The following is a 16374-nucleotide window of genomic DNA, read 5'->3' on the forward strand; positions in this document are numbered from 1 at the left end:
GCTACGTACACGTTGGTTTACAAAGTCCATTGAACACGTGGGAGACACAGACAAATGTAGGTTTTGTAAAACCAAATTGGAAACAGTCTCACACCTCGTTGCTTGTTGTAACATACTAATGGCAGAAGGACTATATACTGAAAGGCATAATAATGTGGCGAAACTGTTGCACTGGGGATTGTACAAACATTATGGTATTGAAGTGGACACTGGAAACATGAGCCACAAAGCATCATAGAAAATGAAGTTTACATCACATGGGATCATCCATTACCAACAATTCAAAAGACAGATGCTAGAAAACTGGATATAGTAGTCCCAGAAGACAAGAGTAGCATTGATCATTGAAATCACCACAACCAGTAACTACAGTGTCCTGCGTAGAGAGAGAGAGACACAAGAGAAATGTGGAAGAAGGATACCCAAATAGTTCCAATAGTAGTAGGAGCAACGGGTCTTATAAAAAAAAAAAAAGTCTACAAGCATATTTAGAAATGCTACCAATACACAACTCCGTACGGATTATAGAAGGAGTCATTACTGGGCACATTATGGGTGTTGCGAAGAGCACTTATTGGCGGACATCAAAGAGTGAAACAATACTAATTTCATGAATTTTCATCGCATTTTGACTTGAGAATGGGGTCCATTCCTGTCATGGTATTAGAAACCCAAAAGATTTGGAGAAATTTAAAAAAGATGGTGGAGGCTTTGTACCCAGCAAAAAAATATTTTCACTTGGTTTGTTATGTAATACTGTGCATCTCTTTCCATGTTTCTAATTGATATTATTTCAGGACTTAAGTTTCAAGCTTTTGTACCTTTCAGGGCTGATAACCGATCATACGTTGCTCTGAATGTGTGCATGTGTGTCTGTATGCATACACCAAGCATCACACAAGACAGAACATTTTTTTGTATTCACTAACACAGTGCTTTACTGTTAAGAGGATACTGTGCAGTCAATGCAGCATTAGTGTTTACTTACTGTTGGAGAATTTATTCTCGTGCATGATGAAAACAAGGACCTGCAACAGTGACGATCTCTGCGGAACACTAAAAGAAGTAGGCCCACTATCAGAATAAGGAGCACTGCACAAGAACCTGGTGGGTACATGAAATGCAGACAGATAACTTGTCAGTGGTAAAGAAAACTAAAAAGCAGCACAATGTAAAACAGGAATTTCAGAAAATAAAGGTAGTACACAAAATCTTCAGAAAACTCAACCTCTTTAGCATTTCATCTTTATTACAGTAGTGCATACCCAAACATATGCAAAGGTCAAAAGATGCATACAACTTTACTTCAGACAACATTGTATCAGTTGAATGGGAAATTATCATGTTTCTCTTAGATTTAACAGCTTCCATTACCTGTCTTTCAGACAGCAGTGATCTCAGATGGGCAGACAAATATCTAAACTGATGACACAACCTTCCCACAACCCCTTTTCCCACTGCTTGCACATGGGGTCGGGATATCACTTCAAGAGTGACAACCATCTCGAGCCAAGATTTGGAACCACTAGGTCCTGCCATGGTAGTTCATCCATACCACTCACTCGCACATACACACTCACCCTTATGGCCAATTTAGAGTTTCCAATGCACCTACTGCATGTCTTTGAAACGTGGACGGAAACTGGAGGATTAATTCACGTCTTCATTGTAAAACTCACAACTGCGGTGGTGGCGCTGCGGTAGCATTGTCGCCTCACAGCAAGACATTGTGCCACAGTAATGCATAAACAGAAAAGATAACGGACAAAATGTGAAAAAAAACAACAGAACAGTTAACATCTATAGCCTCTTTGTGTCAACCAGAATCTAAGTTGTCTCAACACTGAAGCAATAAGAAATGTCTTGGTAGTTTTTGCCTCATGACACTGTGCAGCCCACAATAGACTCATGCCAGAAACCAAGACTCCGCCTGTGCCACAGCAAGAGTCCAAAAACAGTAATTCCCATATAAACATTTTTCCAAAGTGACAAGGAACAAATGAGTGGATGGGAAGAGGCGCTGAACCCTTTCCCAGAAATCAGTCATCCATTTACAATCCAAAAAAAAATATGGGCAGCATCCTCTAAACTGCGACATTCATCTCTGAAGCACGACTGCAATTCCAGTAGTTAAAAAACTAATGAAGCCCTGGTAGGCAACTTATTCAGGGAGCATCGCCAGAAAAAGTCTCTCAATTGAGGCAAATCCATGTAATGTTTCCTCCTGGAGCATAAGCCATGCAGCCGCCAAATGGAGTACCCTGAATAGCCAGCAATGGAGTGAAAGGTCTCAAGAAGGGAGTTGTACCATTCCCTCCTGGATTGTGGCAAGTTGGGCAGTGCAACTTTCCACCTTAACATCGTATGAATATCATGTTGTTCATCATGTGGTAGCAGCAGACTCCATTTTCTCAGAAGGCAAGCAGGCCAAAACCACCCTGCCATGGCTGGCAAAAGGCAACCTAATAAGGAAAGGTCCGGAGACTGAAGATGCTGTAGAAATGGATAAAAGAACATGGCGTGCAGGAATAAAATAAGACATGATGGATCAGGGATAATCCCACTCTTTAAGGTGGGCTAGCAAGTAGTCACTGCTTAACAGAATTAAAAATATAATAAAAAAGGTTGCCTATAGTGAGGAATGAGAAAGTGCAGTTATGTAAGTTGCATTTACCCATAACAGCAGATGATGGAATTCCTCACTGCTGCAGTAATCTTTAACCAGGACACAACAACCTGGTCAGCTTGACTTCCCTCTCACAACTTCACTTAGACTACTGATTGGTAGCCTTGTAGGGAGAAACCCGTAGTCAGACTGAAGCTTTCTTCAAGACTTTCTTGGCTACGAGTAGGGTACTCATTCTTTATTTCAAAAAGATATACTAACAAAAAATTTATATTTCAACAAGTAACTATATACAAAAGAAGGGAGATTGAAGTTGGGTGTAGTTACAATAGCAGTGAGGAATTCAGACATACCAGAGACTATTTAGCATAATGGTTAAGACAGGTCTCTCATGCACAAGGTTCAGTCCTGACCTCCGACCAATTCCTGTTTGGAGTTTGCATGTTCTCAGTGTCTCTGTGGGGTTCGTCACCCCCCCCCTCCAAAAAACATACTGAGTGTTTCCATCTCAAACTCACCAAAAAATGGAGCTATGACCAGGAGTACAGAGTCTCCCCATTTCCGTAAAGGGGGAAAAGTTTTATAAACCAACTACTTTGGGCATCTACTGTGGTGTGCAGTATCCTCAAGGTAGGAAAACTCACATAACAGACTACGCACCTTGGCAGAGCTAGCTACTTGACTGTGTAAAAATATGCCTCTAGGTGATCTGTTTGTGTTATTAATGTTGCCAAAATAAGCATAGCTATATGCTGGTGAAAGTGGGTTGAGGAACAGGCCTACACTGACCTACACCAGGGACCCATGCCAATGGTGGGAGGGGTGTATGTACCCCTACTGGTCAGTGTGTACCAGACAAAGCCCAGCAGCCTTAAATCAATACGCTACTGGTCGGCTAGTGTCCAACTGCCCAGCTTGGGTTGCCTGGGATAGCTCTGTTGAGTGAAAGCTGGACGTCGAATCAATTAACTTCCCCAACATGAACTATGAATTGCCACATTCAAATGTAGATTCACTGACAGGATGAGGCTTGGAAGTTGACAACATGATAGGAGGAGGAGGAGGGTGGACATCCTATGTATCCAAGTTGTAGGGCAGTGCAGAAAAGCCACTTAGCTTGGGATCTAGAGTCTACTACTCAGGAGAAGGACAGGCTAGAAATGGTGGGAGAATTGTGGTGAGGCAGAGGTTTCAGAAGATAGTGAGGGATGCTGTCAGAATTAGTGATAAACTCATGGCAATCAAGAATCCAGTGTAATGATAGAGTAGTATTCAGACAGCAGTTGCAGGACCTATTAGATAAAGCAAGACAACAGGAACTGGTGTTGATAATGGGTGACCTGAATGCACATAAAGGGACAAACAGAACAGGATATCAGGACTGCCTGGGTCCACATGGGTAAGGCAACAGGAATAAAGGATAGGCCATTCTAGACGTATGTCTGGCAAATGGCTTGATGGTAGCTAACACATGGTTCAGAAAGAGAGGAAGCCAAAAGGTCACATACAAAAGTGGCCAACATACAACTGATGTAGATTTCCTCCTAGTACGGAAAGGGCACTGGGGTAGAATCAGTAATTGCAAAGTCATCCCTAGTGAAACAGTATAAATAGCATAAACTACTAGTTGCCACAATCAGCTGCAAGTAGTGGTCATAGAAGGCTCTAAGGTCAACAACAACTAGGCTGAAAACCTAGAAATTGACTGGAGAGAATGCACAACAGTTCAAGGAATTACTCCGGAATCTAGCACCTCAGGAAGGAGGAAATAGGTGGACCTGAAGAAAGGCAGTGCCTCAAAACAGCATGTGTAAGGACTACAGGATAGATACGCAGCCAAGCCAGGTATGGAAGTAAGGTACACAAGGAAAAGCTGGTGATGGAATGCAGAAGTCCAAGAAGACATCAAAAGAAAGGAGGAGTGCAGGAAAATGTGGGAGATAAAAGAGAGACCAGGCTAGGAAGGAATAACGGTTGGCTAACAAAAAGGCTAAAACAGGAGTTGGAACAACAAATAAGGCATCAAATACACTTTACCAACTTCTGGAAAGTGACTAAGTGGATGGCACAAAAACTCTATCGGGTTGCAAAGCAAAGAGACATAAAGATCATAGGAAGTTACTAGGCTATTGGCCCTGAGGCCCTTATAAGCCTAGCCAAGAGTTTAGCCCATGCATAGACAATTCAGCACCTGATGCCCCTGTCCAGCAGGGACATGGGTGGAATCCCAGGGATGTATTTTCTACTTCCCATCCAGTTATCCAGATTGCACTTAAAAAGGGGTAAACAGGTACTCTGCTTAATGTGGAGTGGGAGTTTATTCCATAGATGGGGGAATCTCTGGGACACAAATTTCTCCCACCAGCAAGTCCTATTGACGTCACAGACCAGGTTGATGCCGCGTGTGTGGGTTACTTGAGTGGAGTTTGGCTTGTGGATATGCAGCAGTCCCATCCAGGTGGGGTCCGAGATCGCCTTGTATGCCAGACAGATAAGGAAGACACAAACTTCATAAGGAATGCCAGTAACAACTTGTTCATCAGTCCACAGGACATCAAAGGCAGATAGAATGAAGAAAACCACATGGAAGCTGTACTGCCCCACACATAACCTACTGTGAGAAAAGAGTAGGGTACCAACCTACAAGTAAGACCAGCAATAAAGAAAATAAAGTAAGGGAAAACAGCAGGGAAATGAGCAGTTTGGATTCAAATCAGGATGCAGCACAACCGACACAATGCTTGCATTGCAAAGATACTTGAAAAGAAGGTAGAGATGAGGAAAGAGTCCAACTGGGCATTCCTAGACTTGGAGAAAGTATATGACAAGATTCCAAGAAAGCTGAAGTGGGCAGTCATATGGTGGGTTGAAGTCCCAGAAACACTAGAATAATTAGTGCAAGCTATTCGCAAGGACCCAATGACTCAAGTATGAACAGTGTTCAGTCTTAGAGTGGTTCCCAGTGGGAGTGGATCTGCATCAGGGTTCATACCTGAGCCCCGCTGCTGTTCATACTGGTGAAGGATTACATTAGCAAACAAGGTGTTGGGGACAACAAAGCTGCTTTATGCAGACGATGTGGCACTACAGGCGGAGTCTTAGCAAGAACTTCGGAAAAGGGTATGGGAATGGAATGCAAAACCAAAGACATGGGATGAAATGGAGTACAGATAAGACAGCTGAAATGGCAGCAAATGAGGGAAATCAGAAGACGTTGAAAATTAAGACAGAAGGGAAAACAGTGGAACAGGTTAACTGTTTCCAAATATCTGGGAGGTGTGGTTGAGGAGAAGGGAAGTCTGAATGAGGATGTCAAAGCTAGAATCAGAAGGGCTGCAGCCAACTGACACAGAATGTCAGGGGTATAGTATGACAGAAGAATGCCAAAGAAGCAGAAAGGTAAGGTGAACAAAACAGTGGTGCAGCCAGTACTACAGAAACCTTGGCAGTAAAGGTAGAGCAGTTGAGGAAAGTGGAGGTGATGGAAATTAAGTGCCTGAGATGGGTGGTAGGATGCATACTGTGGGACAAAGAAATGAGGCCATAAGAACAGAAGCCATAGTAGTTCCAATTACAGAAAAGGTCAAAAAAGAACAGTCTGAGATGGTTTCTGCACATGTGCAGAAAAGCAGAACACAATATGGTGAAGAAGATTTGTGACAAATGGGAAGAAGGCAAGAGGAAATGAGGGTGTCCACCAAACAGGTGGGTAGATTGTGTGAGAGAAGACTTGTATCAAGTCAGGCATGAATGTTGAAGAAGGTAGGAGAGTAGCACTGAATAGGGATAGATGGCAACAAGTGACACGACACACCGCCTCCATGTAGAAAATAAGAAAAACAAAAAGAGGTTGATGATGATATCCTTTTTCTTTGTTCCCTGGTTCTTAGAATCTAGACAAAAGACTGGGAGACTGATGGCATAATTCATAGTAAACTCTGAAACCACTATGGACATGAATGAAGGATTGGTTCCTAATGACACAATATCCCAAAAGGAACAACAAATAGGACTCCCCCACCACGAGAGCTTGCAACTCACGATACTCTTCCTGCAGATAGAGCAATGAGAACAGTTGTCCATGCAATGAACATCAAATCTGCCTGATGAGCATATTCAAATGGGAACATAGTTAACTTTGCTAGCACAAGGTTAAGATCCCAAGATGGTGTGACCTGTTTACAAGGAGATCTCAGTTTCTGAAAGGAGTTTACTAAAAAGAGAAAAAGTGGAGGAGCCATGGTCAAACATGCTAAAATGCCCACAAGATGTACTTTGAGAGGAATACGACAGGTCAGAGGACAGTAACTCACAAATATTTCATCACCAGTGGTATATAATCCTTGATGGGACTCTGCGTATTGGCTAGGCACCAACTCAGAAATCCATTCCACTTCTCTATAAAAGATTTCATAGTAGCAGGTTTTCTTACATCCTTTTGTACCTGCTGCATGTCATGAAAGACAAACATAAAAGGTATCAGAATTGAATCATCCAGGCAGTTAATGAAGTAGTTTGAGATTGGGGTGCATCAAACTCCCCTTGTGTTGTGTGAACAGGTCCACCCTATGAGGTAGTGTGTAGTAATTGCCCTTGGCCAATTCCATAGGAAGGGAGAACCAGTGTGACCTATACAAAAGGGGGTTACCACAATTATCTTTGCAGAGTCCTTATGAATCTGGATATCACTGGAAAAGCATAAAGGAATATTCCCAACCACAATAAAATATATCTGTTTTCCAGGCTTGTTTGCAAGTCCAAGAGCAGAATTTGTTCATTGTCTGTTTTGAAAGGAGGAGTCAAACAGATATGTTTAAGGTGTTCTCCACATTTAGATCAATGCCTGAAGACACATTAATTCAATTTCCATTCATGAGGGTCTGTCCTGGCCCTGCTCAGTTCATTTGCCACTATATTTTGCTATGCAGGGATGCAAGATGCTTAGAGGGATAAGGAATACTGTAGTGCTGCCACCCAAGCCATCACAGATAGCCTGCACAGAGAGAAAGACCTTGTGTTCCCCCTTTCTGTTTATGTACGACATCACTGGGCTGTTGTCTCTAATCACCTGAAGAGGTCCAGCTTTCTTATTCCCCTCCTGTCACCTCTTTTTTGCTCCTTGTTCAGTCTGAGAAGGCAGGTTTTTTTTGTTCTGTTTTCTAAAAAGAAAAGAGAATTTGGGAGACTTATTAGTGGGGGGGGGGGGGGGTGGCTGAAAAATCTTGTATCAGTTTCCTTCTCTCATCAAAATTGGTTGAGGACCCGAGTAGCCGATGGGCCAAACAAAACCTCCTTAACGAAAGCCGGATTTAAAATTTAAAATTTTGCCTCATTAGCAAACCTTTGGTTATGTACTCAGGCACATCTCCTCAACATTGTAGCAGTAGCAGTGACCCTAGGCAAAGCATCTGTATAATCATGCACACTCTTTAAGGCATGTTTCAATACTTGAGACAGGTTAGAAACAGTTGTATTCAGATGTTACCTTTGGAAGGAAGTGAAGAAGAAATTCTCTCAAACTGCACAAAATAAAATAAACTTCCACATACGTGCCCGAGAACTAAGAATTCCGTATAACAAAGTGGAAGAAGAAAAGAAAATATCCTCTAATCAAATCTGTCCAATACCTTTTATTTTTTGTCCAAAGGGGAAGGACTGAAGGACACCAACAGTATGTTACTAACTGTCCAGGATGTACAAATAGTCACAGGATCACACCAAAGGTGAGAGAACATGTACTTGAGAAACCTTGTAATGTATCTGCCTCTTTATGAACTGAAGTTTGAGAATCAGGATTATTACAGGCAGCATTAAATACATCCTCCAAGGCTTGCACAATAGGAAGTGCAGGAGTGGAATAAGGCATATCTGCTTGTAACATTACAGTATCTCCTCATTTCAGGGGGATCATCTACCAGTCCCCACAAAAACACATCATTCATAATGGCTACTGTCTGAGAAAAGGAAAATTCCTCCAAGGGGGTTGTGAGGACTAAGTTTCCTCTGAATCGGAGAACTGGGCTTGAGAATCTGCAGGAGAAAAAGCCTTGTCTCTGTCCTCTGACATACTTTCCTCAGGAATTTCTTTGCTGACGAATTTCTGAACACCAAATTTACCAGCCTGTAAAATTTGCCAAACTAAGGTAAGAAAATCATCTTTTCTAACAGACACCATTTTTTCATATGAAGTGCATGTAACCTTTTGTTTTTTCTTTGCAGGGAAATCTTTGGATAAATACCAGCTATGCAAAGGCACTTCTCCCTTTTAGGTCTTTTTTCCCAGTGACCCCAAGCAACCTCACCCAAAGAAGATGGTGCTCCCATGACCGAATTAGACACTGAACAGCCAATGAGGACAAGTCTAATCCCTGGTTCGTTGTGACAGAAAGGACTACACAAGAGGAAGCCAGAGAGGCGAGTTGTCAGAGGAATAACAAATGGCCAATACAGATTCACCCACCCTTGTCTGAGGAAGCCTGCAGTATCAGCAAGGGTTCTTTGGTAACTTGTTTCTTTTTTCCAGGTACAGCAAAAGATGAACAGCAGAAGCAGGGTACATATGCATGCTATAGCTTCATAGGTTGGTACTAGGCTATCGGCCCTAGGGCCTATACAAGCCTAGCCATAATAATTCCCTGGATATTTCTTCCCACAATATTTACTTCTCTGGACTCCTGTCTAGCAGGGTGACTGACATAATCCCTGGGGTGAATTTCCTATCTCCCATCCAATCATCAAGGTTCCTTTTGAAGAGGGCCAAGGAGGCGCTCTGCTTGACATGTATGGGGAGTCTATTCCAGAGTATGGGGAGTGTCTGGGTCAGGAACCTATCCCTCCAGCATGTTTTGTTCATTGTGATGACAAGGTTTAGATCCCTGGAGTGTGTGACTGAGGGATTAGGATTTCTTTAAGTGGAGCATGTCCAACAGCTCAGGGTTTGACATGGCCTTGTATGTTAACAGTAGACGATATGCCACAGAGTATAACTGGAGGTTTTTTTTAGACGGTCAGCATATGGCATCTGCTTTAGGCCTGTGATTCTTTTAGTGAGGTATTTCTGTGGCCTTTCCAGTTCTTGCAGATGTCTTGTGAGGTACAAACCAAATGGGGCATTATACTCTATGATGGGTCTTAATGAGGGATGAGTACAGTGGGACAATGGCCTCCTTTTTTCTGGATGAAAAGCCCTTAGTGATTAGGTGTGCCACATAGAAGGATTTCCTGACTGTTGTGGTGATGTGGTTATCGAAAGTGAGACCACTGTCCACCTGTGTCCCAAAGTCTCTCATCACGCTTTCGATGTTTAGTGTACTGCCACCTATGTGGTAATTCATGGGTACATGTTTTTTTCCAAAGGGGATAACTATACATTTCTTGGCATTAAGCTTGAGCCCATGGTTCTGGCACCAGGCATCTGTTTCTGTACAGCCCTTTTGTAGAATATCCACATCATTTGGGGATTCAGTAATGGCTCCCAGTTTGCAGTCACCTGGGAACTTTGTTAGCCAGAGTCCCTTAGTGTTGGCCTGTACTTCAGAGAAGTAGATGCCAAACAAGAGTGGCCCCAGGACTGAACCCTGAGGTACTCCATTTGTCACCTGTCTGGAGCTGGATTTGGAGTCAGCTACCTTTACAGTCTGGGTTCTATCAGTAAGCCAGTTGGCAACCCATCGAGTGATGTAGGGATTTATGCCCAGCTTAGTAAGTTTATCTATGATTCTAGAGTGGGGGATGGTGTTGAAGGCCTTAGCGAGGTCCAGATAGGCTGTATGGACCGCCTTACCCTCATCCACAGCTCTGGAGACTGAGTCGAAGAAGTCAATCAAACTCAGGAGACAAGATCAGCCCTTCACAAACCCAAACTGGGTGGGGTCCAGTCTATAAAGGTTGCCAATGTCTTTGTTTATAAGTTCCATGAAAATGTGTTCCATGCCCTTGCAGATCAGGCTTGTCAGACTGATGGGACAGTAGTTCCCAGGATCCAAGGCGGATCCCCCCTTGTGGAGTGGGATAACTGTAGCTGTGCGCCACTTAGTGGGCACAAAGCCTGAGGTGAGGCTATGTTTAAACATGACACTTAGGTGAGATGCCAGTTCATTTTGTAGTTCATGTAGTACACAGCCTGGGATGTCATCTGGTCCCATGGATGCTGTATTCTTAGCTTTGGAGAGTGCAGTTTCTACCTGTGTGGCCATGATTACTGGAATTTGGAAATCTTTTGGTATTGAGATGGGCCCTTTAGGGGGTGAAGTTGGCACTAAATCGATCTGCCATGATACTGGCAATATCCTTGGGATCAGTATATTTAATGCCATTCTGTTGTAGCTCAGAGCAGATCTGAGCATTGCCATTTAGATTCTTGACATAGCTATAAAATGCCTTGTGGTTGTCTTTGGAATCTTTGGCAATTTTATGTTCGTAACTAGCTTTTGAGGATTTTATGAGGGATCTCAGCTTCTTACTGAGGCTGGTGTGGGAGTTTTTGCATCCTGGGATTTTCCTGTTTTCTGCAACAGTTTCTTCCTTCTGTTGTATAGTTTGTTTATAGCAGGGGACCTCCAGATTGTCTTCCTTTTTTTGGAGAAGAGCATCTTGGTTCTATTTGGGATGACACAATTCATGCACAAGTGGATGTACTCATACAATGCCTTAGTGTAGGATTCTGCAGTCGAACTTTCAGATCCCGTCTGCATGGGTGTCATGAAGTTTGTCACTTCTGACTTCAGTAGCATGAAGTTGGCTTTGGAGGAGTTTTTTTAAGGAGATTTCCTTACTGGGGAGTTGGGGTGGGATACAGATGTCAAGGGTGATTTGCTTATGGTCAGACCTGACCAATGAGGGGGTGACCACTGGTGTGGAACATCTATCTCCCATGTTGGTAATGACCAGGTCTAGGATATTGGAGCCCCTGGTGGGACAATAGATTAGTTGATCCAGGGCATTGGAATTTATGAATTCCAAGAACCGTTGAGAAAAGGAGTTGGTATCCGAGTAGTTTTCCCAATTAATGACAGGGTAGTTGAAATCACCCAGTGTTAGGGTGTTTGGTTGTATCTTAATATTTTCCAGTATGTTTAGAAAGGTGTAGTGAGTATCTTGGGGCATGGTGCGGGATCTGTAGCAAGCTACAATTTGGATTGCAGACTTACCTAGTGTTAGTTGCACCTGGAGAATTTCAGATGCATTGTGTTGGGCAAATAGCTTCGAGGTGTGAATATCCTTGGTGAATATGGACACTCCTCCACCTTTAGTGTTTCGGTCTTGGTTTTTGTGGCCGAAAAGTGTGGTAAGAGTTGTAGCCTGGTATTGCAGGGGTGCTCTCTGGAGCCTTGAACCAGGTCTCTGTTACTGCACAGATACCGATTTTCTCCATTTTTAGGAGTGCCTCGAGAGAGTGCATTTTGAGGTTTAGACTTCTAGCATTGAGTAGCATTACCTTCAGATTTTGCATGCTTGTATCGGTTATGGTGGTGATTTTATCCTTTGAACCTTGCCTAAAAAAGGCACTATAGGGGTGGCAGGAGCTTTAGCCAGTAACCTGAATCCCAGGGGTGACAGGTGCAGACCATCTCTGGCAAAGCATTGTAGTTTGTCGATCATGTCTTCCCAGGCAGACAGATACTGGATCCCCTTTGAATGACACCAGAAGCTTAGCCAATTGTTGAAGTCAATCATTTTGTCCTTATACTATGGTATCATTCTGGGCGAAGGCAGTATGCTACTCAGGGCTAGGGTCATACCTGCCTGGGCCACATGATCCAAGAGCTCTTCCATGTCTCTTTTCATGTAGTCCAGGGAGGTAAGTCTCAAATCATTAACTCCAGCAAGGACAATGACAGAGTCGTATTTGTACTTGTTGTGGAGTGACTTGAGTGCATGCGTTATGTGGCGGATCCTGGCATCCGACAGGTAGCGGACTGTAATTTTCTCCTTGTTCAGCCTGGTGAGTGGGACATCAGTGTGCCTGACTATAGAGTCACCTATGACTAAAGTTTTGGGTACATTGTCTTGCCTTAATGAACTCAGAAGAGGTCTGAAAGCCGGTACATGTTGCCTTAACAGGTCAGTTAGAAGGCAAGTTAATACCTGTTCAAAAGCAGTACTCAAGTACATAGTACCAATCACAATAATGCACAAGTTGCACAACAAAATCATATCAAAAACTATTTTAAAAAAAAAAGGTAGATGGGCAGAAAAAATGGGAGGCACATTGTCACAAAGTTTACACAAATACTGACATCCCTTATGTATTCCTAACACTAAACTTTGTAAAAAAAATTTCAAAGTTTGTACAAGCAGCACATTTTCACACAAAATTACCCCTGAATAAATTAAAACAAGTTCTTAAAAGGGCATGTTAAAAATTCCAAATTAAAAATAAATTAAGGGGCAATAAATCTGGGTGGAAAGGTTCCACAATGGACACTAATCTGTCAGAAGCAAAGCTAAAAGCTGTCTTGTTACTGTGCTGCTTCTTCTCGAGGTGGCAAGAAATTATTGAGGAATGCTTCACTGTGACTTCTGATTTCCCCGCAATAACGTTGACCAATCAGCAGGCAGGTAATGTGTGGCCGGGAGCCTTAGCTCGATTGTTGCGGGCGGCTTGGGCAGTACAGTTCCATATAGTTTTAGGGTTACCAAAGTACTAAAAATGATGAGCATTACTGTGTATAAAATCAGTAATGGGGCAAGTAAATCATCTGTACCCATCTAAACGTTGTTTCTTGCAATCCCGTTTATCACGTAAAATATTCGCAAAGTACAACTTCCATCAACATAGGTATACTTTTCTCTTTCTTTATCTTCAACCCTGACCCAGTAGAATTCAAGACCCACCAGATTACCCTGTATCACTCGGGCAGCAGCTATAAATGCATCAAGTGATGTATCAGATTAAGTCAAAATTAAAACTACTTCATATGTGGAAAACCGTAATCTAACATGTAGAAACAATGAAAATAAAACCGACACCATACCTCTGAAATGTCCAGATTTTCGCCTCATAAAATCAGTGGTTTTCTGGAAAATCACTAAAGCATGACGTCACTAAATGACAGACGTTTGATTTTCAGACTTCATTTCCTTCTGAAAAATGCATGCTAATGCAAAACCAACTTTTCTAGCAACTAAGTTTGTAAGATAATATTTAAAATATGTTCCGATTTTTGGGCCTCCCTCCCCCCATTATTTTTGCTTTTGTCCAGATTTATTGTTTTAAGAAGTTGAGAGGCTATCATCTACAGCATGTCAGTAACATTCGGTTAAGTTTCCTTAAACTGTTGATTTTCCGTTCACGTGTTCAGAAGAACAGCACGTTCTTCATTAAGTCAACTACTCTGCATAAATTCACAACAGAGAGTAACCGGGGGGGGGAGTAAATTAATTCTTTCTACAAACTTACCGACAGTTGGGTTGCCTCGTATAACTTAATGCTAACAAATACACTTTGAACACAGAAAAATAATTAAACTTTGTTAATATCTTGCAGCACTATACAGTTTACCTAATTAGCAAAAACTACTAATCGCATGGATAAAATACTTCTGGGAGGTTTTAATCTTTACATTCAAAAAGTGACACTAAGCAAACCTTACAAGAGTAATGTGGCTGTTAACATAGAACGTTTGCCTGTACTTACAACAGACTACAATAATGATGACTTCGTCACTAGTCAGTCTTGGGTGCTCAGTGGGGTGTAATGGTGGGCTCTTAGTTTCATGCATTACTGCTCCAAGCTGCTAACGCTTGCAGTTTAAAACTCCAAAACACTTGGCTTTTTGTGGTGCTCCAACCTATGCCACTCAAACGATAATTTAACAGTTACTCTTTCACAGCCTCCTAGCCACGCCGAAAATGCGGAACAATTGGTGACCCAAAGGGGATCAATAAGTTATCTCTTCTAGCAATTAGTTTGTGATCAGTATCAACTGCTAGCGATTAAAAGACAAAGCACGACGATCTACGGTGTGTCAACAGAATACGGGCATTCGACTTCAATTGGTACTACTTGCTGCTTAGGAAACAACAAACTTGCGCGTGCAACTTCATCTCGGAAGTGCCCTCTATAGGTATCAAAGCAGTAGTCCAGATTTTTGTTGTACCTTATGGGCTACCAAAATCCGTCTGCTAATCGTGCACTTGTTTCCATATTCGTGTATTCCAGTCCCATAAATCCTCTTCCACAAAACGGGCTGTGTTTATTATAACCGGGCTGACTGATTTTCTTCGTAAAACTGAAAAGAAGTAGTAAATCCTGTTTGTTGATTTGCTTGGTTGGTTATTAAACCATTACACAATCAAAATTGTTTTATGTAGGTATTAAGTAAGTTACATTATAGGGATAGCTCAATAAACTTTGTCATCTAATGTTGCCATTTTAATTACCGGGGATGGGCAATAGCTGGAAACAAATTTACAGTTTGCTGATGATAATGTTTCACAGTGGAGTTCACACCTGGGTTAAACAACTTTGTCGACTGTATTGTCAAGAATTTTGTCAGAAAGTCCTCCTTTCGTAATACCTCTAAACTGTCCAAATTTTCCCAGAATGTCTATATTTTTGTCGCATATTTTTGGTATGTGTCCCCATAAAATTGTGTTTTTCTGGCAAAGCAATGGTAAATTATTAAGGACTGAAGTCAGAAAATAAAGACAGACATTCGAGTTTCATTCTTCATACCCTTCAGGTAATACACGCGAATGCGCAATCAGTTATTCTATCAGCTTTCTAAGTTTGTAAGAGCAATATTTAGAAATAGTGCCCATTTTTTGGCCTTTATGTCCCCATTATTTATGGCTTTGTCCAGATTTCTTGTTCTAAGAGGTTGAGCGGTATGCACTACGTTTTCAGTATGTAAAAGCTTGGCTTGTCATTAATCATTAATTATTGATAAAAACATAAACAGTATAATTCATAACCTATATTTCTAAGGCTAAGCTGATTTTTACTTTTATTTTTAGTTATTTATTCCTTTTGTTGATTGGGATAGTCTGAATATGCAAAAACCTATTCTCAACTGAGTCCAGCAGAGAAAACTCCAGACAGAAAAGTACAACAGTGTATAAATTAAGTATTCTTTTCAATTGAATATTGTATGTGAAGCAGCAGGCAATTTAAAAAAAGAAGTTATGTACTCACCATAACGTTCCATCTGAGTAGGTAACTTCATTTGTCTGCAACTTGTGGGTATCGGATCTGAGCCGGCAGCTTTCCTAGCAAAAGATCCGAGCTCCAAGCTTCTCCCCTACCCATAATGCCCTGCTACCTCCCTCTAACCTTCAGATCGAGTTTGCCATCATATCACAGAATACTACCATAACACAAGGAAAAGTACCTGAACATCCTAACCTGATGTCATCTGGGAAGTGACATACCATGATCCTTCAAGGGCGAACTACAGGTCAGTGGGACGGAGGGAGGGTTGGTTGCAGACAAATGGAATCACCTACTCAGATGGAACATTATGGTGAGTACATAACTTCTTTATATGAAGTAGTTAACTTCATTTGATCAGCAACCTGCGGGACAAAGTCCCCAGCTACCAACAACTTGGGAGGCCCTTATAGGAAGATATTCCAGAGCACTGCAAAGCCAAAGGACGCCCTTCCTCTGGAAATCAGATCCAATTTATAATGTGTAATGAATGTGTGAGAGGAAGCCCAAGTAGCAGCTGAACAAATGTCATCCAAAGGGACCCTCCACCAGAAGGCCGCAGAAGTAGCCACAGAATGGGTAGAATGTGCCCGAA

At 42.0% G+C, this 16374-nt stretch overlaps 1 protein-coding gene across 1 annotated transcript in view; it reads right to left on the minus strand.

Annotated features, from left to right (window-relative positions):
- The window catches only part of LOC122812934, a 774249-nt gene extending 759499 nt beyond the window's left edge, over positions 1-14750 (minus strand). The window contains exons 1-2 of the mRNA XM_044084997.1: positions 14265-14750; positions 989-1104 (exon numbers count right to left, since the gene is read on the minus strand). Coding sequence (XP_043940932.1) covers positions 989-1104; positions 14265-14349 — 201 coding nt within the window. The 5' untranslated portion in view covers positions 14350-14750. The remainder of the gene's footprint in view (positions 1-988; positions 1105-14264) is intronic.
- Between the last annotated feature and the right edge of the window lie 1624 nt (positions 14751-16374).

Source organism: Protopterus annectens, chromosome 10.part0 (genome assembly GCF_019279795.1).
Source record: "Protopterus annectens isolate FY-2018-M chromosome 10.part0, PAN1.0, whole genome shotgun sequence".
Lineage (NCBI taxonomy): Eukaryota > Metazoa > Chordata > Ceratodontiformes > Protopteridae > Protopterus > Protopterus annectens.